Below are 25434 nucleotides of genomic sequence, written 5' to 3'. Positions count from 1 at the left end.
AACCACAATGTAGATAACAAAATAAAAGTTACTAAAAACAAGGAGGCGCGCATCCAGAACAAATGGAACTAGATGTTTAAAGTGCCAAATTGTCAAAAACCAATACATATATTGATATAAATAATGCACAAAAAAAGTTGTAAAAAATTGATGTAAAGATTGAGTGAATCAAAAGATTGTGTAAACCGTGAAATGTGTATATGATAAAAAATGTAACAAAAAAGTGCAAGATGTAAATGAATGAATAAATAGATAAAGTGCTAGTGCAGTATAACACCAGTAGCATGCTGCCTTCGTCACCAATCGTGGCAAAGGCTGTGTGCCGAAACACGCATTGGGGAGGACGCCATCTAGGAGACTGAGATCAGCATCACCATTGTAAGTCACACCTCCACTTTTTTACTGACTTCCTTCCCACGGATTTATGGTGACATCTACTGGTGTTCTACTGCACTAGCACTTTATTTATTATGGAGTTATGGGGTCAGCAGAGCGGTTGTGACTTTTCTGCCCTCTGCTCCTCAGCACTTGGCCCCCCGCTCTGTAATGTTATGGGGTCTCCTCTCCACTTCATACCTGAGTTGCTGCGGTTTCTTAACACTTCCACCTTTTTAATAATATCAGTTTTCTGTGGTCTTACATATTTGATATATAGTATCCAGTTATGTTTATGGAGCGTTTACCAAATATATGTAACGTCTTAGTTAAAATCTATTATAATATTGAATATTTAAAAATATATTTATTTTTAATTTCTTATGAACTGGAAAGAAATCTGACCTAGATAACGTGAATCTAATGTTTCTTCTGTGAAAATAAGACCACAGGTAATACTATCACGCATATAAATTTGTATTTACATCCTGTTTTTACCATTTATTAACACCTATGCAGCATTAGCAGAATAGACTTCAAACCCCCGGAACTGAGACCGCAAACATGACACATACGAAAAAGTTCTCAACAGGCATTTTTATTATCATAGTACTGCGCACACAGCATTATACAGACTTTTCAATATATTTTATGTTTCAATTCTCCATCTTTCACAAGTTCTCAGTTTGCTACAGATGAATGAAAACAATTCTAGGTTATATTGGAATATAGCAGGCTGATGATACAACTTTCTCAGCTAAGAAGCGATACAATTGAATAAATTCTAGTCAATACTTTTTTAGCTGAACAGTCTGTAATTCAGACTGATGCATTGTAGCAATCACTGGAACATTAGGATTTTGCCTCCTCCTTATACCTCTTAGTATACGTGCCAATGATCAGGAATTGGTGCAGTTTTGACACTTGATATTTATGTAGCGTCAAAATCACAGTGTCCAGATATTACATCATAGTGGATGGGGAGGATAGAGGTGAATGTAGAAGTTGGGGAGGATAAAGGTGTCTATGAGTTGGGGAGGATAGAGATGTCTGTAGGAGTTGGGGAGGACAGAGGTGTCTGTAGAAGTTGGGGAGGATAGAGGTGTCTGTAGGAGTTGCGGAGGAGAGAGGTGTCTGTAGAAGTTGAGAAGGATATAGGTGTCTATGAGTTGGGGAGGATAGAAGTGTCTGTAGGAGTTGGGGAGGATAGAGGTGTCTGTAGGAGTTGGGGAGGATAGAAGTGTCTGTAGGAGTTGGGGAGGACAGAGGTGTCTGTAGAAGTTGGGGAGGATAGAAGTATCTGTAGGAGTTGGGGACGATAGAGGTGTCTGTAGAAGTTGGGCAGGATAGAGGTGTCTGTAGAAGTTGGGGAGGACGGAGGTGTCTGTAGGAGTTGGAGAGGATAGAGGTGGATAGAAGTTGGGGTGGATAGACGTGTCTGTAGGAGTTGGAGAGGACAGAGGTGTCTGTAGGAATTGGGAGGATGAAGGTGTCTGTAGGAGTTGGGGAGGACAGAGGTGTCTGTAGAAGTTGTGGAGGATAGAGGTGTCTGTAGGAGGGGAGGATAAAGGTGTCTGTAGGAGTTGGAAAGGATAGAGATGTCTGTAGGAGTTGGAGAGGATAGAGATGTCTGTAGGAGTTGGGGAGGAAAGAGGTGTCTGTAGGAGTTGGGGAGGATAGAGGTGTCTATAGGAGTTGGAAAGGATAGAGGTGTCTGTAGAAGTTGGCGTGGATAGACGTGTCTGTAGGAGTTGGGGAGGACAGAGGTGTCTGTAGGAGTTGGGAGGATGAAGGTGTCTGTAGGAGTTGGGGAGGACAGAGGTGTCTGTAGAAGTTGGGGAGGATAGAGGTGTCTGTAGAAGTTGAGGAGGATAGAGGCGTCTGTAGGAGTTGGGAAGTATAGAGGTATCTGTAGGAGTTGGAGAAGACAGAGGTGTCTGTATGAGTTGGAGAGGACAGAGGTGTCTGTAGGAGTTGGGGAGGATAGAGGTGTCTGTAGGAGTTGGGGAGGATATAGTGGTCTGTCAAAGTTGGGGAGGATAGGTGTCTGTGGGAGTTGGGGAGGATAGAGGTGTCTGTAGAAGTTTGGGAGCATAGAGGTATCTGTAGGAGTTGGAGAGGATAGAGGTATCTGTAGGAGTTGGAGAGGATATAGGTGTCTGTAGGAGTTGGGGAGGATTGAGGGGTCTGTCAAAGTTGGGGAGGATAGAGGTGTCTGTAGGAGTTGGAAAGGATAGAGGTGTCTGTAGGAGTTGAGATGGAAAGAGGTGTCTGTAGGAGTTGGGGAGGATAGAGGTGTCTGTAGGAGTTGGGGAGGATATAGGTGTCTGTAGGAGTTGGGGAGGATAGAGGTGTCTGTAGAAGTTGAGGAGGATAGAGGTGTCTGTAGGAGTTGGGGAGTATAGAGGTATCTGTAGGAGTTGGAGAGGACAGAGGTGTCTGTAGGAGTTGGGGAGGATAGAGGTGTCTGTAGGAGTTGGGGAGGATAGAGTTGTCTGTAGGAGTTGGGGAGGATAGAGGTGTCTGTAGGAGTTAGGGAGGACAGAAGCGTGTGTAGAAGTTGGGGAGGATAGAGCTGTCTATAGGAGTTGGAGAGGATAGAGGTGTCTGTAGAAGTTGGGGAGGATAGACGTGTCTGTAGGAGTTGGGGAGGACAGAGGTGTCTGTAGGAGTTGGGAGGATGAAGGTGTCTGTAGGAGTTGGGGAGGACAGAGGTGTCTGTAGAAGTTGGGGAGGATAGAGGTATCTGTAGGAGGGGAGGATAAAGGTGTCTGTAGGAGTTGGGGAGGATGGAGGCACCTGGAAGGGACAAAGGTGTCAGAGGAGCCTGGAGAAGACAGAGGAGCCTGTAGAAGACAGAGGTGTTTTCAGAGAGCGGAAGACTTCGGAGGGGACAGAGGGGTCTAGAGTTCGTCTGACAGCTATCTCATGTGTATGGGCCCCAAACACATGAGATGCAGACACATACAGACAGAGTTGGTCGGACCGTCCTACTGCTCCTGCGGTTGTGTTGCTAAGTTAGCAGAGGAGTCCATCTATAGCTGAGGATATATCCAGTGATCTTCATACAGACGTAAATTATCACAGAGTAGATCAGCTGAGTTTCTGTCCAGCAGGTTGGGGGCTTCAGGTTGTACCCCCGAAACAGACCCTTATATTCAATGATTATAATATTTCCTTGAGGTATTGGAAAAATTGGCATATGGTACAACAACTTGGACTTTTCTATTCTTCTTCCTCTTCACCAAGAAAAATAAAAGAACAATTATAATGATCAGGATTAGGAAAGAGTTTCCCAGAATCAGGATGTAGAGCATGGTGGGCTGTGGAGGGAAATGTAGGTCACCTAAAATAATGCAAACAGTCAGTTATAAGAGGTCCAGCCAGAACGTCCCAGACATCATGTAACAGTCAGGAGGAGTTTTACACATTGACATCTTCTTTTCATCCATTACTCCATCCTGGTGTTCAAGAAAATCCGAGGTGGTGATCAGCTTTGTGCGGACAAGCCAGGTGGGGGGGCAATGTATGTCATTATGTGAACTGCCCCCCACATATGACTGCATGAGGACAATCACACATCATCATCGGCATGGAGCGATAGTAGAAAAGAACATCAGCGCAGGGGAACGGGGATCTGCGGTGACGGTGAAGAGATCAGAGATGATGTGAATAGATGAGTTTTAACACTTATCTATTTTAGCCTTTCCCAGTCCTCAAAAGAATCCAGCAAAATATCTGCTGACTTGCAATCCCACTCCTAATGGATGATGAATCAATTTGAATATATTCGTTTATTTCTCCGAAACATTTCTAATCGTCACCTGATCAATGAGTGAAACAGGCGGCCATGAGAGGTGGTGAGTTCTCATTCAATGGAAGTCTTCAGAGGCTGGACAGACATCTGTCTGAGATGGTTTAATGACTCCTGCATTAAGCAGGGGGTTGGACAAGAGGACCCTGGAGGTCCTTTCCATCTCTGACAATCTTTGATTCTATGATCAGTCAACTTTTAACACCAGATGCTTCTTATCAAAACTGAGTATTATTACCAGACACACCGCTCTTTGCAGACACACTATCACAAGAAGACCCATGCATGCATCTTTTTAATATTTTCCCTTACGCTACCATATATCATCAGGACAGTTATTCACATTGTATGAGCGGATTAAGAATATTTTCAGTCCTATATCTCCTCTGTGGCTGCCAGACAGATTCTCGAGGGGAGATACGTATCATCGAGGTTGGTAGCCTCGGTGATATAAGCCCGGAAAGCAGGCTCCAGCCCTTATATGGCTGCGAGCGCTAATAGGATGTGTCCAGGGATGGGTTTCCGAGCAGTCAAAGAGATGGGTGGGACTGGCTGCTCACTTATCCTGACCCAGGGGTGTTGTGGTACGGCAGTTATATAGGAATTCGGCTGTATCATTAGTGTGGTTTGTGCAAGGTGCAAAGACCTTGCTTCTATGGCTCAGTTTCTGCTGTGTGTAGGTCAGACATTCAACCAGGTGACCCGTGTTGTACATGGACTGTTTATTTTCCACTTTGGTTCTGTTATGCCTGTTGTACCCAGAAGTAAGCTGGATGGTTTATGGACATTTAGTAAACGGCACGCTTGTTTTGAACCTATGAACTGGATCCTTGTGTAAGCACCAGAGATACGATCCCTTACGGTATATACAATATACAGTATATACTAGCATACAGAATAATGTAATATAACTCCTGTCTCGGCATACTTTACCTGCACAGGGGGCCTCCATACTGTGTTCCACCAGACTCTGCCCCTTGTACCTGAGCTTACAGGTGAAGGTCCTGTTCTCTTGGCACCGTTGAGTCCAGTTCATCATCACACTTACGATCCAGTATGAATTGTGTGAAGCCGGGATCACACTGGACCAAACGTTGTCCTCCTGACCCTGAAGATCCCAAACTAGATCCACGTCCTGCGGTGCTTGTACCTCAACTTTACAGACGATGTCACTCTGGTTCATAAATGTCATCAAGTCATCTGTAAATTATTAAATGTAGGAAGAAGTAAATTGCCAGAATAAGAGATAGATAGATGGAAAAAATGACTGCAGTTCATATATGACATAGTAAGAAAAAAAACCTGTGGTCTTCATTCACCCCTGTGTGGGCGATGTTTTGGTTCTTCAAACCGTGTGAACCTTTTTCAAGCCGTGAACATTCACAGGGCATAAACAAGGTATAAAAAATACTTGAAAAAGTATTCATATTCTGAGAACTTTTACACATTTTTTCCACTTTACCCCCAAAACTTAAATGTGAGGCGTAAAAGGAAATGGTACAAGGTTTTCTAAATATTTGAAAGTTGTAAATCTGAAAATTGTGAGGAGCATTTGTGTTCAGCCCCCCGAGTCAATACTTTGTAGGACCACCTTTCACTGTAATTACTGCTTCAGTCTTTTGGGGTGTGTCTCTCCCACCTTTCTCTGCAGTCTTTTAGAGTCTGTCTTCCAGCTTTCTCTGCAGTCTTCTGGGATCTGTCTCTCCAGCTTTGCACACCTAAAGGTGACATTTTGCCCCTTCTTCTTTGCCCCCTCACTCTCGCTCAGAGAGATTGTATTGAGATGTTGGTGATCAGTCATTTTCGCGTCTTGTCGTAGATTCTCTGGGATTTGGGTCTGGACGGTGACTGGGCCGTTCACACACTGGAATATGCTCTGATCTAAACCCTCCATTGTAGCTCTGGCAGGATGTTTGGTGTCCTTGTCCTGCTGGAAGGTGAACTTATGCCCCATTCTCAAGTATTTTGTAGCCTCTATAATGTTTCTTTCACACTGTACTACTGAGGGTTAATGCAGAGTAACGCAAGCTCCACTAGATAGCTACAGAGTGGAGAGTGAGCTGAATATCCCGCAGAGAAGCAGACCCACAGCAGTACAGCGAAGCCACCACTAGGTGGCAGCAGAATAGTCAGAGAGCCGAGTCAATACCAGAGGAAAACGCAGTGCAAAATGGAAAAACTGAGGCACAGAGTCAGAGGAGATCAAGGGTCAGTACCGGTCAGTAGCAGGAATATCAGAGGAGAGAGAGACAAAATCAGGTCTGAGTCAAGCCAAAGTTAGGTACTGGGAAATCCAAACAATCAGGGAAGTCAGGAGGAGCAGAGACAAGTAGATAGATAAAGAAACACGGGTCAGATTAACTGAATGCAGCAGGACAGATCAGGAACTCACCAGAGCCAGCTAGCACGCTGAAGGCAAACAATATAGGTGGCACTGAACACAGGTAGCAGCACAGACATATAGCAGACCGGACACAGGAACGAGGCTGTGAAAGATAACTCCTGACATGACTAGACCGGAAAAGACTAAACAAAACCTGGCCTGGATCATGACAGTTTCCTCCAGGATTGCCCTGTACTTAGCTCCATCTTTCTTCCCATCAACTCTGACCAGCTTCCCTGCCCCTGCTGAAGAAAAGCCTCCCCACAGCATGAAGCTGCTCCCAGCATGTTTGATGGTGGGGATGGTGTTTTCAGGGTGATGTGAAGTTTTAGTTTTTCCACCAGACATTAGTACAGTTTTCATTTTCTTCATATTTTGATATATTGGACTTTTATGTTTTAGTGATGCCAAAAATGTGTATTTTAATTTTCTAAAATTGCCTTATTTTTAACGGGACACAAGGGGGGATGATTTGAACTTTTATATTTTATTTTTTCATATTTTTAAAAACTTTTTTTTTTACTGGATTTAATAGTCCCCTCAGGGGACTTAAAGGTGTGATCATCTGATCTATATATACTGTGAATGTTCATGGTTTGGGAAAGACTCGCAGTTTGACAGCTGGGAGAGCCGAAACATTAAAAAGTTAAGGGCTGTTTATTAGCACATGTGGCAAAGTTTCGGTTCTCTGGAGAAAAGCTCTATTATCGAACCGAAATGTTTCCGCATGGGTTAATATAAGTCCCTTACTTTTTCACATTACTAGGAGTGCTGCTTGTTTTTCTAGATAGATAGTAGCTATTTTGCTCACCATAAACCAGTAGATATGTTCCATTCCCAGTAACAAGCTTATTCTTCTCTCCTATCACCAGGGACGTTTCACATATGTAGGTGTCGGTGTAGGACAGTTGGACATCCTCGATGGTCAGAGATAGGTCTTCTGTAAAGTTCGGATAGATCAGACGAGATTTTCTGCTCCGGTCACTTTCGTTTTTGGTTTTCGGATGCAGCCGTTCTTTGAATTTGTTGTTGTTGGGTAATGGAATTAACCAGTATAAATTCACCCGGACCAGTTTCACGCCATTTACCTGCATGTGGCAACTCAAATTAACAGAGGAACCGAGCATGGCGGCTACGGCCGGAGGTTGTAACAATAAGACGTTGGACTGAACGACACCTGAAGAAGGAACACAATATGGGGTAGAGTCAGTATATAGCGATGGGGCAGAATTTACATCTGGAACTAAATGTGAATTTCTCTGATAAAATATTCTACACTTTTTCTTATTGTTGCACGTTCTACTGATTTATTGATACAGATAAATAAAACAAAGGTTACTCTGTACATACAAACCTTCCTTTATTCACCCATAGTGTACAGTGTTTATGTAACTTGTAATAATACTGAGTCTTCATCAATCGCTCAAAGCTTCAAGAAAGCTCAGTATTGTGCAATGGGTAGATAAATAGATAATCAGAAAAAATATTTTAGATAAATTAATAGATAATAGATAGATAATAGATAATAGATACTAGATAGATAATAGATAAATAGATAATAAATATATGATAGATATATAAATAATAGATTGATAGATAACAGATAGATAATAGATACATAGATAGATAATAGATAGATAGATAGATAGATAGATAATAGATAGATAGATAGATAGATAGATAATAGATAATAGATAGATAATAGATGATCGATAGATAATAGATGATCGATAGATAATAGATAATTCATGATTGGCACTTACTAAGTTTCTGAAGTAGGAAAAGAATAGTGAAATGAGAAAACTTCATTCTCCTTTAAAGGAAAGTGACCTGTAAAACAGAAGATGCCGATATTAGATTTACATTCCTCAATATTCGGGTTTAGCAGTCAGGAATAGGATAATCCTGTATAATATTTATTAATTGTTTACTCATAAATACGATCAGGAAGGTAGAGAGATCAAAGCCAGAATCTGGCATCTTCCCAGCATGGAACTGCTATACTTACACTTTATCACTCATTCTGCCAAATGCTTCCTCTGGTACTTTCTCTGCTGTTTCTGGAGCGGCTATTAGGGGCTTTCCAGGTGCTTTTTTTGATGATGCCTCTAGTGCTGCCTATGGCGATGCTTCTGTCTCTGGAACTGCCTATGGTGCTGGTGCTGGTACTGCTTTTAGAGCTGCAGATGATGTGGTTTCTGGTGCTGCCTCTGATGGAGCCTCTGTTTCTGCCTCTGGGGCCTTGTTTGTTGCTCTTCTGGTACTGCCTCTGATGCTGTTTTTGGTTCTGCCTCTGAAGCTGCAACTGGTGTTGTTTCTGGTACTTACACGGGTCCTAACTCTGATGTTGCCCCTGGTTCTGCCTTTGGAGCTTCCTCTGATGCTTTTCCTGGTTCTGCCTTTGGAGCTGTCTCTGGTGCTTTTTCTGGTTCTGCCTCTGGTTCTGCCTTTGGAGTTGCCTCTGACGCTTTTTCTGGTTCTGCCTCTGGTTCTGCCTTTGGAGCTGCCTCTGGTGCTTTTCCTGGTTCTGCCTCTGGTTCTGCCTTTGGAGCTGCCTCTGCTGCTTTTCCTGGTTCTACCTCTGGTTCTGCCTTTGGAGCTGCCTCTGGTGCTTTTTCTGGTTCTGCCTCTGGTTCTGCCTTTGGAGCTGCCTCTGGTGCTTTTCCTGGTTCTGCCTCTGGTTCTGCCTTTGGAGCTGCCTCTGGTGCTTTTCCTGGTTCTACCTCTGGTTCTGCCTTTGGAGCTGCCTCTGGTGCTTTTTCTGGTTCTGCCTCTGGTTCTGCCTTTGGAGCTGCCTTTTGGTGCTTTTCCTGGTTCTGCCTTTGGGGCTGCCTCTGGTGCTTTTTCTGGTTCTGCCTCTGGTTCTGGCTTTGGAGCTTCCTCTGGTGCTTTTTCTGGTTCTGCCTTTGGAGCTGCCTCTGGTGCTTTCTCTGGTTCTGCCTCTGGTTCTGCCTTTGGAGCTTCCTCTGGTGCTTTTTCTGGTTCTGCCTCTGGTTCTGCCTTTGGAGCTTCCTCTGGTGCTTTTTCTGGTTCTGCCTTTGGAGCTGAATCTGGTGCTTTTTCTGGTTCTGCCTCTGGTTCTGCCTTTGGAGCTGCCTCTGGTGCTTTTTCTGGTTCTGCCTCTGGTTCTGCCTTTGGAGTTGCCTCTGATGCTTTTTCTGGTTCTGCCTCTGGTTCTGCCTTTGGAGCTGCCTCTGGTGCTTTTTCTGGTTCTGCCTCTGGTTCTGCCTTTGGAGCTGCCTCTGGTGCTTTTTCTGGTTCTGCCTCTGGTTCTGCCTTTGGAGCTGCCTCTGGTGCTTTTCCTGGTTCTGCCTCTGGTTCTGCCTTTGGAGCTGCCTCTGGTGCTGTTCCTGGTTCTGCCTCTGGTTCTGCCTCTGGTTCTGCCTTTGGAGCTGCCTCTGGTGCTTTTCCTGGTTCTGCCTTTGGAGCTGCCTCTGGTGCTTTTCCTGGTTCTGCCTTTGGAGCTGCCTCTGGTGCTTTTTCTGGTTCTGCCTCTGGTTCTGCCTTTGGAGCTGCCTCTGGTGCTTTTCCTGGTTCTGCCTCTGGTTCTGCCTTTGGAGCTGCCTCTGGTGCTTTTTCTGGTTCTGCCTCTGATTCTGCCTTTGGAGCTGCCTCTGGTGCTTTTTCTGGTTCTGCCTTTGGAGCTGCCTCTGGTGCTTTTTCTGGTTCTGGCTCTGGTTCTGCCTTTGGAGCTGCCTCTGGTGCTTTTCCTGGTTCTGCCTCTGGTTCTGCCTTTGGAGCTGCCTCTGGTGCTTTTTCTGGTTCTGCCTCTGGTTCTGCCTTTGGAGCTGCCTCTGGTGCTTTTCCTGGTTCTGCCTTTGGAGCTTCCTCTGGTGCTTTTTCTGGTTCTGCCTCTGGTTCTGCCTTTGGAGCTGCCTCTGGTGCTTTTTCTGGTTCTGCCTCTGGTTCTGCCTTTGGAGTTGCCTCTGATGCTTTTTCTGGTTCTGCCTCTGGTTCTGCCTTTGGAGCTGCCTCTGGTGCTTTTTCTGGTTCTGCCTCTGGTTCTGCCTTTGGAGCTGCCTCTGGTGCTTTTTCTGGTTCTGCCTCTGGTTCTGCCTTTGGAGCTGCCTCTGGTGCTTTTCCTGGTTCTGCCTCTGGTTCTGCCTTTGGAGCTGCCTCTGGTGCTGTTCCTGGTTCTGCCTCTGGTTCTGCCTCTGGTTCTGCCTTTGGAGCTGCCTCTGGTGCTTTTCCTGGTTCTGCCTTTGGAGCTGCCTCTGGTGCTTTTCCTGGTTCTGCCTTTGGAGCTGCCTCTGGTGCTTTTTCTGGTTCTGCCTCTGGTTCTGCCTTTGGAGCTGCCTCTGGTGCTTTTCCTGGTTCTGCCTCTGGTTCTGCCTTTGGAGCTGCCTCTGGTGCTTTTTCTGGTTCTGCCTCTGGTTCTGCCTTTGGAGCTGCCTCTGGTGCTTTTTCTGGTTCTGCCTTTGGAGCTGCCTCTGGTGCTTTTTCTGGTTCTGGCTCTGGTTCTGCCTTTGGAGCTGCCTCTGGTGCTTTTCCTGGTTCTGCCTCTGGTTCTGCCTTTGGAGCTGCCTTTGGTGCTTTTTCTGGTTCTGCCTCTGGTTCTGCCTTTGGAGCTGCCTCTGGTGCTTTTCCTGGTTCTGCCTTTGGAGCTGCCTCTGGTGCTTTTTCTAGTTCTGCCTCTGGTTCTGCCTTTGGAGCTGCCTCTGGTGTTTTTCCTGGTTCTGCCTTTGGAGCTGCCTCTGGTGCTTTCTCTGGTTCTGCCTCTGGTTCTGCCTTTGGAGCTTCCTCTGGTGCTTTTTCTGGTTCTGCCTCTGGTTCTGCCTTTGGAGCTTCCTCTGGTGCTTTTTCTGGTTCTGCCTTTGAAGCTTCCTCTGGTGCTTTTTCTGGCTCTGCCTCTGGTTCTGCCTTTGGAGCTTCCTCTGGTGCTTTTTCTGGTTCTGCCTTTGGAGCTTCCTCTGGTGCTTTTTCTGGTTCTGCCTTTGGAGCTGCCTCTGATGCTTTTTCTGGTTCTGCCTCTGGTTCTGCCTTTGGAGCTGCCTCTGGTGCTTTTTCTGGTTCTGCCTCTGGTTCTGGCTTTGGAGCTGCCTCTGGTGCTTTTTCTGGTTCTGCCTTTGGAGCTGCCTCTGGTGCTTTCTCTGGTTCTGCCTCTGGTTCTGCCTTTGGAGCTTCCTCTGGTGCTTTTTCTGGTTCTGCCTCTGGTTCTGCCTTTGGAGCTTCCTCTGGTGCTTTTTCTGGTTCTGCCTTTGGAGCTTCCTCTGGTGCTTTTTCTGGTTCTGCCTCTGGTTCTGCCTTTGGAGCTTCCTCTGGTGCTTTTTCTGGTTCTGCCTCTGGAGCTTCCTCTGGTGCTTTTTCTGGTTCTGCCTTTGGAGCTGCCTCTGATGCTTTTTCTGGTTCTGCCTCTGGTTATGCCTTTGGAGCTGCCTCTGGTGCTTTTTCTGCTTCTGCCTCTGATGTTGCAACTGATGCAGCCTCTGGTGCCTTTCCTGGTACAGCCTCTTGCACTGCTTATGGCTTTGCCTCTGGTTTTGCTTTATTCAGGGCAATCATTTTATTTATTACTCCATGTTAAGGATAACAACCATGGAGGTCACACAGATCTCACCACTGCCACCAATTTGTCAGAGGATACAACTCTGCTGTCTCCAATCTTCAGAAGAATTACGCTATTGAGTGACGAATGATTGACGAGGAAGCTGCTGCTTCCTCTACTAGGCCGGCTATTGGGAAACTCACAGTGAGCGTACGGTATATACACCTCCAATTCCAGCTCATGGTATATATATATATATATATACCCCGGTACAGTCATTGCCAGCTCCACAATAACAAAAGGAACTACTGGCTGCCACAGGACCGATTTTACACTGGTTACAGACAGTGTATGGATTCAGGGGTGCGGTTTTCAGAGCAAGAGGAACACAGCTATTACATTTTATATAGTTAATCCAGAAACGTAGACAATGTTTACAAAACATATACAAAGATGATACAAATGGGAACAAAACAATACAATATGTACAATTGCATAAGATAATAAGGAATAATGAAAGAGAATTACTAAACCTGATGTCAGAGATTAGAGGAGGGAGGTACTCCTTAGGAAAAAGAGACAGAACCCATAGCATGCTGTACATTTCAAGGACTAATAAATGACCAAAGCCAAACTGCCGCTTTTTATTAGCTCAAAGTTATGCCCGCATACCTCCCCTTGATGAGCTTATGTGGGGGCTGCTTGTGGGAAGCGCTAGGTCTGATAGAATTTTATGAGATTCCCAACTTACAGGATATCTTCGCTCTTGGAGATCCTAGTCGAGAGATATTGTCGTCATGTTCATTATCACAAATTTATTTTTTTATAGAGATGAAAGACGACATGTATAGCACAATTCTTTGGACCGTTATTAAGTTGGAGGGACTCTGCCGGCCTTGCGGTGTTGTGAGTGAATGCATTCTGTTTATCCCTTTGCTACGAGGTTGAAAATATGTCTCTTATAAACATTGGTTTGTTGCAAAACCCCAATATTCATCACTGACCACCGCCGTACCCTCTAGCTGCAATTGTCCAGATTCCTTTGATCATAGGAAGCTCATTCCTTGGGAAGTAATCTTCTCCTCCTATAGGCAAACAAATCTCAGTCTCATTGTCTTTTTCCCCAGACAATCTCCCGTTTAATTACCTGGACACTGCAAGGGGCCTCTGTTTCAATGGAGCTGAACGTATCAGCTTTCTAATCGCCCTTGTTTTAATTAACAAAATGTAACAAATTTTTGCTTATGTCGCCATTTTCTGAGCTCCATAATGTTTTGAATTTAATAAAATAAAATGTAATAAAAATAAGAACAAAAGAATATTCCGCTTTGTGTTTGGATCATTAACTTTGAATTTTATGTATCAAACGTGTATTTTTTTAATTTTTAAATTGAGATAAACGGGTCTGATTTGACTTTTTAAGCTTTTTTATGTTTTTCGTATTAAAATTTATTCTCACTTTATCTTTTTTCCTCCTAGGGGACATGAATCTACTACACTTTGTTGTTAAATTTTTCGGGACATAGTAACATTTATATGGCTTCAAAGTATGGCGGGGGGCCAGAGCATCCCATTGGCAGCCAGCGATCACATCATGGACATCTCAGAGGATTAACTATTGCGATTGGAGCTTGATACAACAAGAAGTCACAGTCCGATGCCGACTGTGTGGCACAGCTGGCACCTGCACTGCACGGAGCAGCTCCTAAACTCACTCCATATAGTGAGGCCACACGGCACCGAAGAGTTAATACTGTACAGTGTATATTTCCAATAATTTTTTTTTTCCATTAATATCTTAATGATTGAAGCTGATTTGAAAAAAAAAATTGTATAAAAAGATAAAAAGTTTCTTCTGGGATACAACAGAAATGGAAAAGAGGAAGTTAATCTATTTTAATGATCTTTTACATTTGTTGCTTTGTTTCGGCGCGCTGCGCATTATTATTATAACTTTCCGCGTGATTCTTTGTATCATTCTGTGTCTTGTCTTGGATTGAAGTTTGTTTTCACATAGGTACTGCAAATATTATTGTAAAAAAAGGATAAGTAAATAAAAAAAAAAAGTAATATAAAAAAGTTTTAGCTTTCCAATACATGGCTGATACAAGTTTGCTTCTGTGAGATGCAGAAATGTAGCGGACGGCGCGGCGGAGATGTAGCAAAGCTGAGTCATTTCTGTATCACTATGTAGAAGTGAAACAATTCAGTTCTGCTACATGTGTAACTTTTCTTAGCAATTTACACACACAAAAATGAAGAAAAAAGGAAGCAATAGAATTGTGAGCGGAGGCAACTGTTATCTCTTCAGAGGCGGTCAGCTAGGATGTTGATGTGGTTGGATCTCTTTCTATAGAGGGTCTCTTTCTATAGATCGTCTCTTTCTATAGAAGGTCTCTTTCTATAGATCGTCTCTTTCTATAGGGGGTCTCTTTCTATAGAAGGTCTCTTTCTATAGATCGTCTCTTTCTATAGGGGGTCTCTTTCTATAGAGGGTCTCTTTCTATAGATCGTCTCTTTCTATAGGGGGTCTCTTTCTATAGAGGGTCCCTTTCTATAGAGGGTTTCTTTCTATAGAGGGTCTCTTTCTATAAAATGGACTAAGCTGGGTCCTGTAGGTTCACGGACCCCATATCTATACAGTCGGCCGCCTTTATCTAACCCCGGAGCTTCATCACACTTTGAAGAAGATCTTAAGTGTCAGTGACCAGCAGAGAACTCCTAACATACTCTAAGTATAAGGATCACATCCCCCTTCACCATGAGCAATAGGAAGCCTCTCGGAGACCACCCTCACAGTTCCAAATTAGTAGCCAAACATGACACATGGTGACGTGTGCCAGAAGCAAATACAAAATACCTAATGTCCTTGTGGTATAAGACTATAAAGGTGTGAATACTAAGATCCCTGGTGGCCCAGGGCAGTTAAGGGATAAATGGCAGCTTGGTTGGCAGTTTTGGCATCATTTGCCTATTCTATTGAAGTAGTCCGTGCCAAAAACCTTGGTGGTCAAGCATAGTGAGGAAGTTATTGTCAGCGTCCCTGGTGGTCTAGGGTAGTGAGATAGTTATTGTCAGCTTCCCTGGTGGTCTAGGGTAGTGAGATAGTTATTGTCAGCTTCCCTGGTGGTCTAGCATAGTGAGGAAGATATTGTCAACATTCCTGGTGGTCTAGGTGGTCTAGGGTAGTCAGGAAGTTATTGCCAGCATCACTGGTGGTCTAACATAGTGAGGAAGCTTTGTCAGCATCACTGGTGGTCTAGGGTAGTGAGGAAGTTAATGTCAGTATCCCTGGTGGTCTAGGGTAGTGAGGAAGTTAATGTCAGTATCCCTGGTGGTCTAGGGTAGTGAGGAATTTATTGCCAGCATCCCTGGTGGTCTAGCATAGTGAGGAAGTTAATGTCAGCGTTCCTGGTGGTCTAGGGTAGTGAGGAAGTTATTGTCAGCTTCCCTGGTAGCCTAACTTGGTGAGGTAGTTATTGCCAGCATCCCTGGTGGTCTAGGGTAGTGAGGTGGTTAATGTCAGCATCCCTGGTGGTCTAGCATAGTGAGGTAGTTATTTTCAGCATCCCTGGTGGTCTTGCATAGTGAGGTAGTTATTGTCAGCATCCCTGGTGGTCTTGGGTAGTGAGGTGGTTAATGTCAGCATCCCTGGTGGTCTTGCATAGTGAGGTAGTTATTGTCAGCATCCCTGGTGGTCTTGCAAAGTGAGGTAGTTATTGTCAGCTTTCCTGGTGGTCGAGCAAAGTGAGGTAGTTATTGTCATCTTCCCTGGTGGTCTAGCATAGTGAGGTAGTTATTGTCATCTTCCCTGGTGGTCTAGCATAATGAGGTAGTTATTGTCAGCTTTCTTGGTGGTCTAGCATAGTGAGGTAGTTATTGTCATCTTCCCTGGTGGTCTAGCATAGTGAGGTAGTTATTGTCATCTTCCCTGGTGGTCTAGCATAGTGAGGTAGTTATTGTCAGCTTTCCTGGTGGTCTAGCATAGTGAGGTAGTTATTGTCAGCTTCCCTGGTGGTCTAGCATAGTGAGGTAGTTATTGTCAGCTTTCCTGGTGGTCTAGCATAGTGAGGTAGTTATTGTCAGCTTTCCTGGTGGTCTAGCATAGTGAGGTAGTTATTGTCAGCTTTCCTGGTGGTCTAGGATAGTGAGGAAGTTACCATCAGCATCCGTGATGGTCTAGCATAGTGAAGTAGTAATTGCCAGCATTACTTGTGGTCTAGGGTATCGAACGGTTAATATAATCATTCTTGGTGGTCTGGGGTAAGGAAAAGGTAATATAGTTATCCCTGGTGGTCTAGGGTATTGTCAGCATCCCCAGAAGTCTAACATAGTGAGGTAGTTATTGTCAGGATCTCTAGTGGTCTAGGGTAGGGAAAGGTAATATAATCATTCCTGGTGGTCTAGAGTATTTTCAGCATCCATGGTGGTCTATCTTAGTGAGGTAGCTTTTGTCAGCATCCCTGGTGGTCTTGGATAGTGATATGTTAATATAATCATTCCTGGGGGTCTAGGGTATTGTCAGCATCCCTGCTGGTCTATCATAGTGAAGTACTAATTGTCAACAGCTCGGGTGGTCTAGGGAATGGATGGGTTTATATAATCGTCTCTGGGGGTGTAGGGACGTATGGAGAGAAGTATGGGGTTGTCTATCTGTCCTGGCAGATTATAGAATTTGTCCAATCATTGTGGGGATTAAGTCCCTTATGACTAATGAAAATGTAATATCAGAATCTGTCGTCAATTATATCTGTCAGAACGGTTCGTTACTGGCAACCCTAATATCAAGGATCAGTCGGGGGTGCACAGTCACAGTCTCTGCTGTAAGGGATGAAAGTATAAACTGTAAAAAAAGGGAACACAATTTAATTATTCCATTGGGGCCTCTGTAGTCTACCCCGACCATCATAACTCCTCAGTCTGTACACGAGAAATGATATGGATGCCTTTATAAAAAATTATGGAAATAATGAAGTCAAAGAAGGAGAGAACGTTACCTTAGTCTTCAGTGATAGAAACTGAAGATTCTGCTGAAGACTTTATGAAAGTAAAACATGAAACCTGAGGTTGGAGGGCGGACAGTTCTGAGAAATCCCCTGCCTCGAAATCAAGATGAAGAGGATATCTACAGAGGTTTCTGTAAAAAGCAATTCAAGTTTTCTGATATATACTATATAGAGTACAGTTGACCTGTCCGAGAGACAACCATCTTGGGAAGGCCACCTCCTTATCCATACTGATCTCCTGTAATGTATTTCCAGGTCCATCACATATTATAGGTGAATGGTGATGCAGCCAGTAAGTGGTGGCCATGGGCTTTGATGAGACAACATCATGAGAAGTAATTTGGATTGTGAACCCTTTGTGGTTTGAGACAGCTAGCTAGTAAGAATGTGGCTTCAATTGACAGACTTGCAGAGGGTGTGTGCCTTTAATATGTGCAGTTATTGGGCACTGTTTTTTGGCAGCAGACATCACTTTTCGGACTAATTAAAATACTTCACCAATTAATTGCATAACTTTTCAAGATCAGCGCCACCATCAACTGATGCAACCACCAAGCTCAGCTCCATTGTCAAGGAACCAATAAGTACATCACCACTGTCATGTGATGGAACCCCTAAACTCAACAGCACTGTCAGGTGATGCCACCACCAAGCACAGCACCACTGTCTGGTGATGTAATCACCAATCACAGCACCACTGTCTGGTGATGTTACCACCAAGCACAGCAACACTGTCTGGTGATGTAACCACCAAGCACAGCACCACTGTCTGGTGATGTAACCACCAAGCACAGCACCACTGTCTGGTGATGTTACCGCCAAGCACAGCACCACTGTCTAGTGATGTTACTGCCAAGCACAGCACCACTGTCTGGTGATGTTACCGCCAAGCACAGCACCACTGTCTAGTGATGTTACTGCCAAGCACAGCACCACTGTCAGGTGATGCCACCACCAAGCACAGCACCACTGTCTGGTGATGTTACCGCCAAGCATAGCACCACTGTCTGGTGGTGTAACCACCAAGTACAGCACCACTGTTTGGTAATGTAACCAACAAGCACAGCACCACTGTCTGGTGATGTAACCGCCAAGCACAGCACCACTATCTGGTGATATAACCACCAAACACAGCACCACTCTGGTGATGTTATCACCAAGCACAGCACCACTGTCTGGTGATGTAACCACCAAGCACAGCACCACTGTCTGGTGATGTTACCGCCAAGCACAGCACCACTGTCTGGTGATGTTACCGCCAAGCACAGCACCACTGTCTGGTGGTGTAACCACCAAGCACAGCACCACTGTTTGGTAATGTAACCAACAAGCACAGCACCACTGTCTGGTGATGTAACCGCCAAGCACAGCACCACTATCTGGTGATATAACCACCAAACACAGCACCACTCTGGTGATGTTATCACCAAGCATAGCACCACTGTCTGGTGATGTTACCGCCAAGCACAGCACCACTGTCTGGTGATGTTACCGCCAAGCACAGCACCACTGTCTGGTGGTGTAACCACCAAGCACAGCACCACTGTTTGGTAATGTAACCAACAAGCACAGCACCACTGTCTGGTGATGTAACCGCCAAGCACAGCACCACTATCTGGTGATATAACCACCAAACACAGCACCACTCTGGTGATGTTATCACCAAGCATAGCACCACTGTCTGGTGGTGTTACCACCAAGCACAGCACCACTGTCTGGTGATGTAGCCACCAAGCACAGCACCACTGTCTGGTGATGTAACCACCAAGCACAGCACCACTGTCTGGTGATGTTACCGCCAAGCACAGCACCACTGTCTGGTGGTATAACCACCAAGCACAGCACCACTCTGGTGATGTTATCACCAAACACAGCAACACTGTCTGGTGATGTTACCACCAAGCACAGCACCACTGTCTGGTGATGTAGCCACCAAGCACAGCAACACTGTCTGGTGATGTAACCACCAAGCACAGCACCACTGTCTGGTGATGTAGCCACCAAGCACAGCAACACTGTCTGGTGATGTTACCACCAAGCAGAGCACCACTGTCTGGTGATGTAGCCACCAAGCACAGCACCACTGTCTGGTGATGTTATCACCAAGCACAGCAACACTGTCTGGTGATGTAACCACCAAGCACAGCACCACTGTCTGGTGATGTAACCACCAAGCACAGCACCACTGTCTGGTGATGTTACCGCCAAGCACAGCACCACTGTCTGGTGGTGTAACCACCAAGCACAGCACCACTATCTGGTGATGTAACCACCAAACACAGCACCACTATCTGGTGGTGTAACCACCAAGCACAGCACCACTGTCTGGTGGTTTAACCACCAAGCACAGCACCACTATCTGGTGATGTAACCACCAAACACAGCACCACTCTGGTGATGTTATCACCAAGCATAGCACCACTGTCTGGTGATGTTACCACCAAGCACAGCACCACTGTTTGGTGATGTAGCCACCAAGCACAGCACCACTGTCTGGTGATGTTACCACCAAGCACAGCAACACTGTCTGGTGATGTAACCACCAAACACAGCACCACTCTGGTGATGTTATCACCAAGCATAGCACCACTGTCTGGTGATGTTACCACCAAGCACAGCACCACTGTCTGGTGATGTAGCCACCAAGCACAGCACCACTGTCTGGTGATGTTACCACCAAGCACAGCAACACTGTCTGGTGATGTAATCACCAAGCACAGCACCACTGTCTGGTGATGTAACCACCAAGCACAGCACCACTGTCTGGTGATGTTACCGCCAAGCACAGCACCACTGTCTGGTGGTGTAACCACCAAGCACAGCACCACTATCTGGTGATGTAACCACCAAACACAGCACCACTATCTGGTGGTGTAACCACCAAGCACAGCACCACTGTCTGGTGGTGTAACCACCAAGCACAGCACCACTATCTGGTGATGTAACCACCAAACCAGGCACCACTCTTGTGATGTTATCACCAAGCATAGCACCACTGTCTGGTGATGTTACCACCAAGCACAGCACCACTGTCTGGTGATGTAACCACCAAGCACAGCACCACTGTCTGGTGATGTAGCCACCAAGCACAGAAACACTGTCTGGTGATGTTACCACCAAGCAGAGCACCACTGTTGATGTAGCCACCAAGCACAGCACCACTGTCTGGTGATGTTATCACCAAGCACAGCAACACTGTCTGGTGATGTAACCACCAAGCACAGCACCACTGTCTGGTGATGTAACCACCAAGCACAGCACCACTGTCTGGTGATGTTACCGCCAAGCACAGCACCACTGTCTGGTGGTGTAACCACCAAGCACAGCACCACTATCTGGTGATGTAACCACCAAACACAGCACCACTATCTGGTGGTGTAACCACCAAGCACAGCACCACTGTCTGGTGGTTTAACCACCAAGCACAGCACCACTGTCTGGTGATGTTACCACCAAGCACAGCAACACTGTCTGGTGATGTAACCACCAAACACAGCACCACTCTGGTGATGTTATCACCAAGCATAGCACCACTGTCTGGTGATGTTACCACCAAGCACAGCACCACTGTCTGGTGATGTAGCCACCAAGCACAGCACCACTGTCTGGTGATGTTACCACCAAGCATAGCAACACTGTCTGGTGATGTAATCACCAAGCACAGCACCACTGTCTGGTGATGTAACCACCAAGCACAGCACCACTGTCTGGTGATGTTACCGCCAAGAACAGCACCACTGTCTGGTGGTGTAACCACCAAGCACAGCACCACTATCTGGTGATGTAACCACCAAACACAGCACCACTATCTGGTGGTGTAACCACCAAGCACAGCACCACTGTCTGGTGGTGTAACCACCAAGCACAGCACCACTATCTGGTGATGTAACCACCAAACACAGCACCACTCTGGTGATGTTATCACCAAGCATAGCACCACTGTCTGGTGATGTTACCACCAAGCACAGCACCACTGTCTGGTGATGTTACCACCAAGCACAGCACCACTGTCTGGTGATGTAACCACCAAGCACAGCACCACTGTCTGGTGATGTAGCCACCAAGCACAGCAACACTGTCTGGTGATGTTACCACCAAGCAGAGCACCACTGTCTGGTGATGTAGCCACCAAGCACAGCACCACTGTCTGGTGATGTTATCACCAAGCACAGCAACACTGTCTGGTGATGTAACCACCAAGCACAGCACCACTGTCTGGTGATGTAACCACCAAGCACAGCACCACTGTCTGGTGATGTTACCGCCAAGCACAGCACCACTGTCTGGTGGTGTAACCACCAAGCACAGCACCACTATCTGGTGATGTAACCACCAAACACAGCACCACTATCTGGTGGTGTAACCACCAAGCACAGCACCACTGTCTGGTGGTGTAACCACCAAGCACAGCACCACTATCTGGTGATGTAACCACCAAACACAGCACCACTCTGGTGATGTTATCACCAAGCATAGCACCACTGTCTGGTGATGTTACCACCAAGCACAGCACCACTGTCTGGTGATGTAGCCACCAAGCACAGCACCACTGTCTGGTGATGTTAGCGCCAAGCACAGCACCACTGTCTGGTGGTGTAACCACCAAGCACAGCACCACTATCTGGTGATGTAACCACCAAACACAGCACCACTATCTGGTGGTGTAACCACCAAGCACAGCACCACTGTCTGGTGGTGTAACTACCAAGCACAGCACCATTATCTGGTGATGTAACCACCAAACACAGCACCACTCTGGTGATGTTATCACCAAGCATAGCACCACTGTCTGGTGATGTTACCACCAAGCACAGCACCACTGTCTGGTGATGTTACCACCAAGCACAGCACCACTGTCTGGTGATGTAACCACCAAGCACAGCACCACTGTCTGGTGATGTAATCACCAAGCACAGCACTACTGTCAGCGCAGTGCCTCATGTTGAATTGTAACAATCAAGATTTGTGCCCATGAATTATTCTATAAGAGTTTTACTTATGCTTTCAGATGAGAGACTGCATTCGCCATTATTGCCTGCCTGACTTTAAGTACACCAGTTGTGTGTTTGTCTTTATGGTGCCATCTAAGACATTTCTGGGGCCAGGGGTCAAGAATAGTTCTGATCTGATTACTGATATTCTCTTCTAGCAAACCTTCTTCAGTTAATGAACAACTAAAATAGGGAGTATACTACTTTTTTGAATATTGTCAAGATCACAGCTGAGTGGGTCGCGCTGAACTAATCCTCTTACATTTTTGTCACGAACAGCTCTCTGCTGCCCCCTATCATCGGGACAATTAGGCAATTTACCAGCGATTAACAGAGGAAGCTGCGGCTGTTTCCACTACTTGACTATTTATTGGGAAACTAACAGTGCATGTCTTCATATAAAACCAATTCCAAAGCATGAAACATATATACCTTGGTTCGGTCACTGCCATCTCCACAATAACCCAAGAAAGATTATTAGCTGCCACCACCAATCGTTTACAGGTGTTTCAGGTAACATAAGGATTCGGGTGCGGTTTACAGAACAAAAGGAACAGAACAATTACATTTTATATTTAATCCAGAAAGATGGGAAGTGTTTACAAAAAATAAACAAAAGATGTTAAAAAAGGAGACAAAATAATACAGCATGTAAAATTACATAGAATAATAAAAGACAAATAAAAGAAACTTACTAAACCTGACGTCACTGCAATGGCTTCAGATTTATAGAGGGAGGTACTCCAGAAAGGAATGGACAGAACATCAGTTAGCTGCACCTCCAGGGACTGAGGTCCAAAATGTGCCTTTCATTAGCTTCTAAGTGATGACCTCATATCTCAACTTGATAACTCATAACAAGGCTGGTTATGGGATGTGGCGTCCATTTCTGAAAATTATGAGATTCTCAATTTCCAGGATATCTCCACCCCTGTACATCACAGGTGTGATACGGCAGATATTGCCGTAGTCTTTCTTATTACGATTTTATCTTTACATAGAGACCAAAGATGACAGGTGTAGCCTCATCTATCAGGCAGTTATTGGTCATTGCCCAGCAACGTGAAACCATGCTTTGCATTTGCCACTTGGTAACGTTTCTGAAAATATGACTTTCGCATCTATAAGATCGATGCAGTTCATACAAAGTTCCTTACTTAATTTTCTAATAAGCAGACAAAGATCACAGATATTTACGCTTCTCCAAGTTCTTATCTCAGTCGTTAATCTGCTTCACAACATTCCTGGTGCAATGGTCTAACATCTGTTAGCCATTAGGAGTCTCCTTTATTACTTGAATCAAAAGGAGGGGTCAGCTACAAAGAGTGTTATGTGGAGATAACTTGTAGAGTGCAAGCTCTGTCTCTCATCTCTGTAACGATTTTAATTTCTTCTATAATAAATATTATTAACCATTAGTTATAAATCATTATCATATTTAATTCTCTCTTTCATTTACAAACCCAAAGATGTGCAGTTTTCTCATCTGAATGTGCCCTTTCCTCATAATAATACAAGTTGGGTGTGAGGTCTCCTTATCCAAGATGCAATTTATTCACTTTCAACACATCTGTTTTTATCTTCATGTGCTTCCCTCCCTATCTACAGCCTGTTTTCTCTGTTCTCCCCGAGAACATAGATGCTTTCCCCCTCTCTACAGTATAATTTGCAGTGTAAAACCCACTCACTTCCACTATTGAATGTGCAATTCTTTCTTTCCTTGTCTATGTACAGATCACAATGCCCTCATAGACATAAATTACACTTTTTTTTTTCTGGTCTGGAGACCCTCAGTTGGGTTGGGCTTTGCAGTCCATACACTATGTGTGAAATCCCCTTAAAAATGTTTTGCTTTCATTTGTTCTATTCCCCAATATGAGGGACTGTTTTTATAAACATTGTGTTTATATCTATCTATTTAGAGCTATATTTATTCATATTTATTTGATACTTTTAAATTTATTTTCTATTATTTATATCTTATTTGTTTATATTTATCCTGTTACTTCTTCACCTGCATCATTGTATTTTTCCATTTAGGTCAAGTGGCCAGAAGGGTTAACCACGTACTCTTGATACTTAGTATAGGCGTTTCCTTCACTAACAGGAGACTTTTCTGCGAAAAATCTCATTATGTGGAATATTTTTGTAATTATGTGACGGAGAGTGAGAATAAGGCCGGAGTCACAGTACTGTAGAATATGGCCGAGTGCTATGCGAGAAATCATACAGTACAGACTGGTGACTGTGGAGGCCAGGTCATCTGGCGTAGCCCCCCATCACTCTCCTTGGTCACATAGCCCTTACACAGCCTGGAGGTGTTTGGAGTCATTGTCCTGTTGAAAAATAAATGATGGTCCAACTAAACGCAAACCGGATGGAATAGCATGCCGCTGCAAGATGCTGTGGTTGCCATGCTGGTTCAGTATGCCTTCAATTTTGAATAAATCCCCAACAGTGTCACCAGCAAAGCCCCCCACACCATCACACCTCCTCCTCCATGCTTCACAGCGGGAACCAGGCATGTAGAGTCCATCCGGTCACCTTTTCTGTGTCGCACAAAGACACGGTGGTTGGAACCAAAGATCTCAAATTTGGACTCATCAGACCAAAGCACAGATTTCCACTGGTCTAATGTCCATTCCTTGTGTTCTTTAGCCCAAACAAGTCTCTTCTGCTTGTTTCCTGTCCTTAGCAGTGGTTTCCTAGCAGCTATTTTACCATGAAGGCTGCTGCACAAAGTCTCCTCTTAGCAGTTGTTGTAGAGATGTGTGCTGCTAGAACTCTGTGTGGCATTGACCTGGTCTCTAATCTGAGCTGCTGTTAACCTGTGATTTCTGAGGCTGGTGACTCGGATAAACTTATCCTCAGAAGCAGAGGTGACTCTTGGTCTTCCTTTCCTGGGGCGGTCCTCATGTGAGCCAGTTTCTTTGTAGCGCTTGATGGTTTTTGCAACTGCTCTTGGGGACACTTTCAAAGCTTTCCCAATTTTTCGGACTGACTGACCTTCATTTCTTAAAGTAATGATGGCCACTCGTTTTTCGTTACTTAGCTGCTTTTTTCTTACCATTCTTACCATGATACAAATTCTAACAGTCTATTCAGTAGGACTATCAGCTGTGTATCCACCAGACTTCTGCGCAACACAACTGATGGTCCCAACCCCATTTATAACGCAAGAAATCCCACTTATTAACCCTGACAGGGCACACCTGTGAAGTGAAAACCATTCCCGGTGACTACCTCTTGAATCTCATCAAGAGAATGCCAAGAGTGTGCAAAGCAGTCATCAAAGCAAAAGGTGGCTACTTTGAAGAACCTAGAATATAAGACATAATTTCAGTTGTTTCACACTTTAGTGTGAATTTACAATTTTCATA

The 25434-nt window shown here is 45.0% G+C and overlaps 2 protein-coding genes across 2 annotated transcripts; both read right to left on the bottom strand.

Annotated features, from left to right (window-relative positions):
• Nucleotides 1-954: 954 nt before the first annotated feature.
• LOC138650838 (anti-sigma-I factor RsgI2-like) lies at nt 955-8404 on the bottom strand. The gene is made up of 4 exons (XM_069740680.1): nt 8336-8404; nt 7384-7749; nt 5123-5389; nt 955-3721 (listed from the first exon to the last, which is right to left on the bottom strand). Exon 4 carries the CDS (start codon nt 2468-2470, stop codon nt 1538-1540), a length of 933 nt encoding a protein of 310 aa, XP_069596781.1. The 5' UTR covers nt 2471-3721; nt 5123-5389; nt 7384-7749; nt 8336-8404; the 3' UTR covers nt 955-1537.
• A 492-nt stretch (nt 8405-8896) lies between these two features.
• On the bottom strand, nt 8897-17370 carry LOC138651613 (axoneme-associated protein mst101(2)-like). Its single transcript, XM_069741932.1, has 4 exons — nt 17248-17370; nt 16828-16900; nt 9356-11926; nt 8897-9303 (listed from the first exon to the last, which is right to left on the bottom strand). The coding sequence occupies exons 1-4, from the start codon at nt 17368-17370 to the stop codon at nt 8897-8899; spliced, it is 3174 nt and encodes a 1057-aa protein (XP_069598033.1).
• Between the last annotated feature and the right edge of the window lie 8064 nt (nt 17371-25434).

Source organism: Ranitomeya imitator, chromosome 10, assembly GCF_032444005.1.
Source record: "Ranitomeya imitator isolate aRanImi1 chromosome 10, aRanImi1.pri, whole genome shotgun sequence".
NCBI classification, from domain to species: Eukaryota; Metazoa; Chordata; class Amphibia; order Anura; family Dendrobatidae; genus Ranitomeya; species Ranitomeya imitator.
This window is presented reverse-complemented; position numbering and strand designations above follow the sequence as displayed.

Excerpts from the sequence above, each read along its gene's own strand:
- LOC138651613 (XM_069741932.1), bottom strand. The coding sequence starts at position 17,370 with ATGGCCACCACTTACTGGCTGCATCACCATTCACCTATAATATGTGAT. Across the intron at positions 11,927-16,827 it reads CCTTGATATTAGGGTTGCCA|AGGCAGAACCAGAAAAAGCA; the intron begins GTAACGAACCGT and ends AGGCATAACCAG. Across the intron at positions 9,304-9,355 it reads ACCAAAAGGCAGCTCCAAAG|AACCAGAGGTAGAACCAGGA; the intron begins GCAGAACCAGAG and ends CTCCAAAGGCAG.
- LOC138650838 (XM_069740680.1), bottom strand. The coding sequence starts at position 2,470 with ATGCTCCCAAACTTCTACAGACACCTCTATCCTCCCCAACTCCCACAG.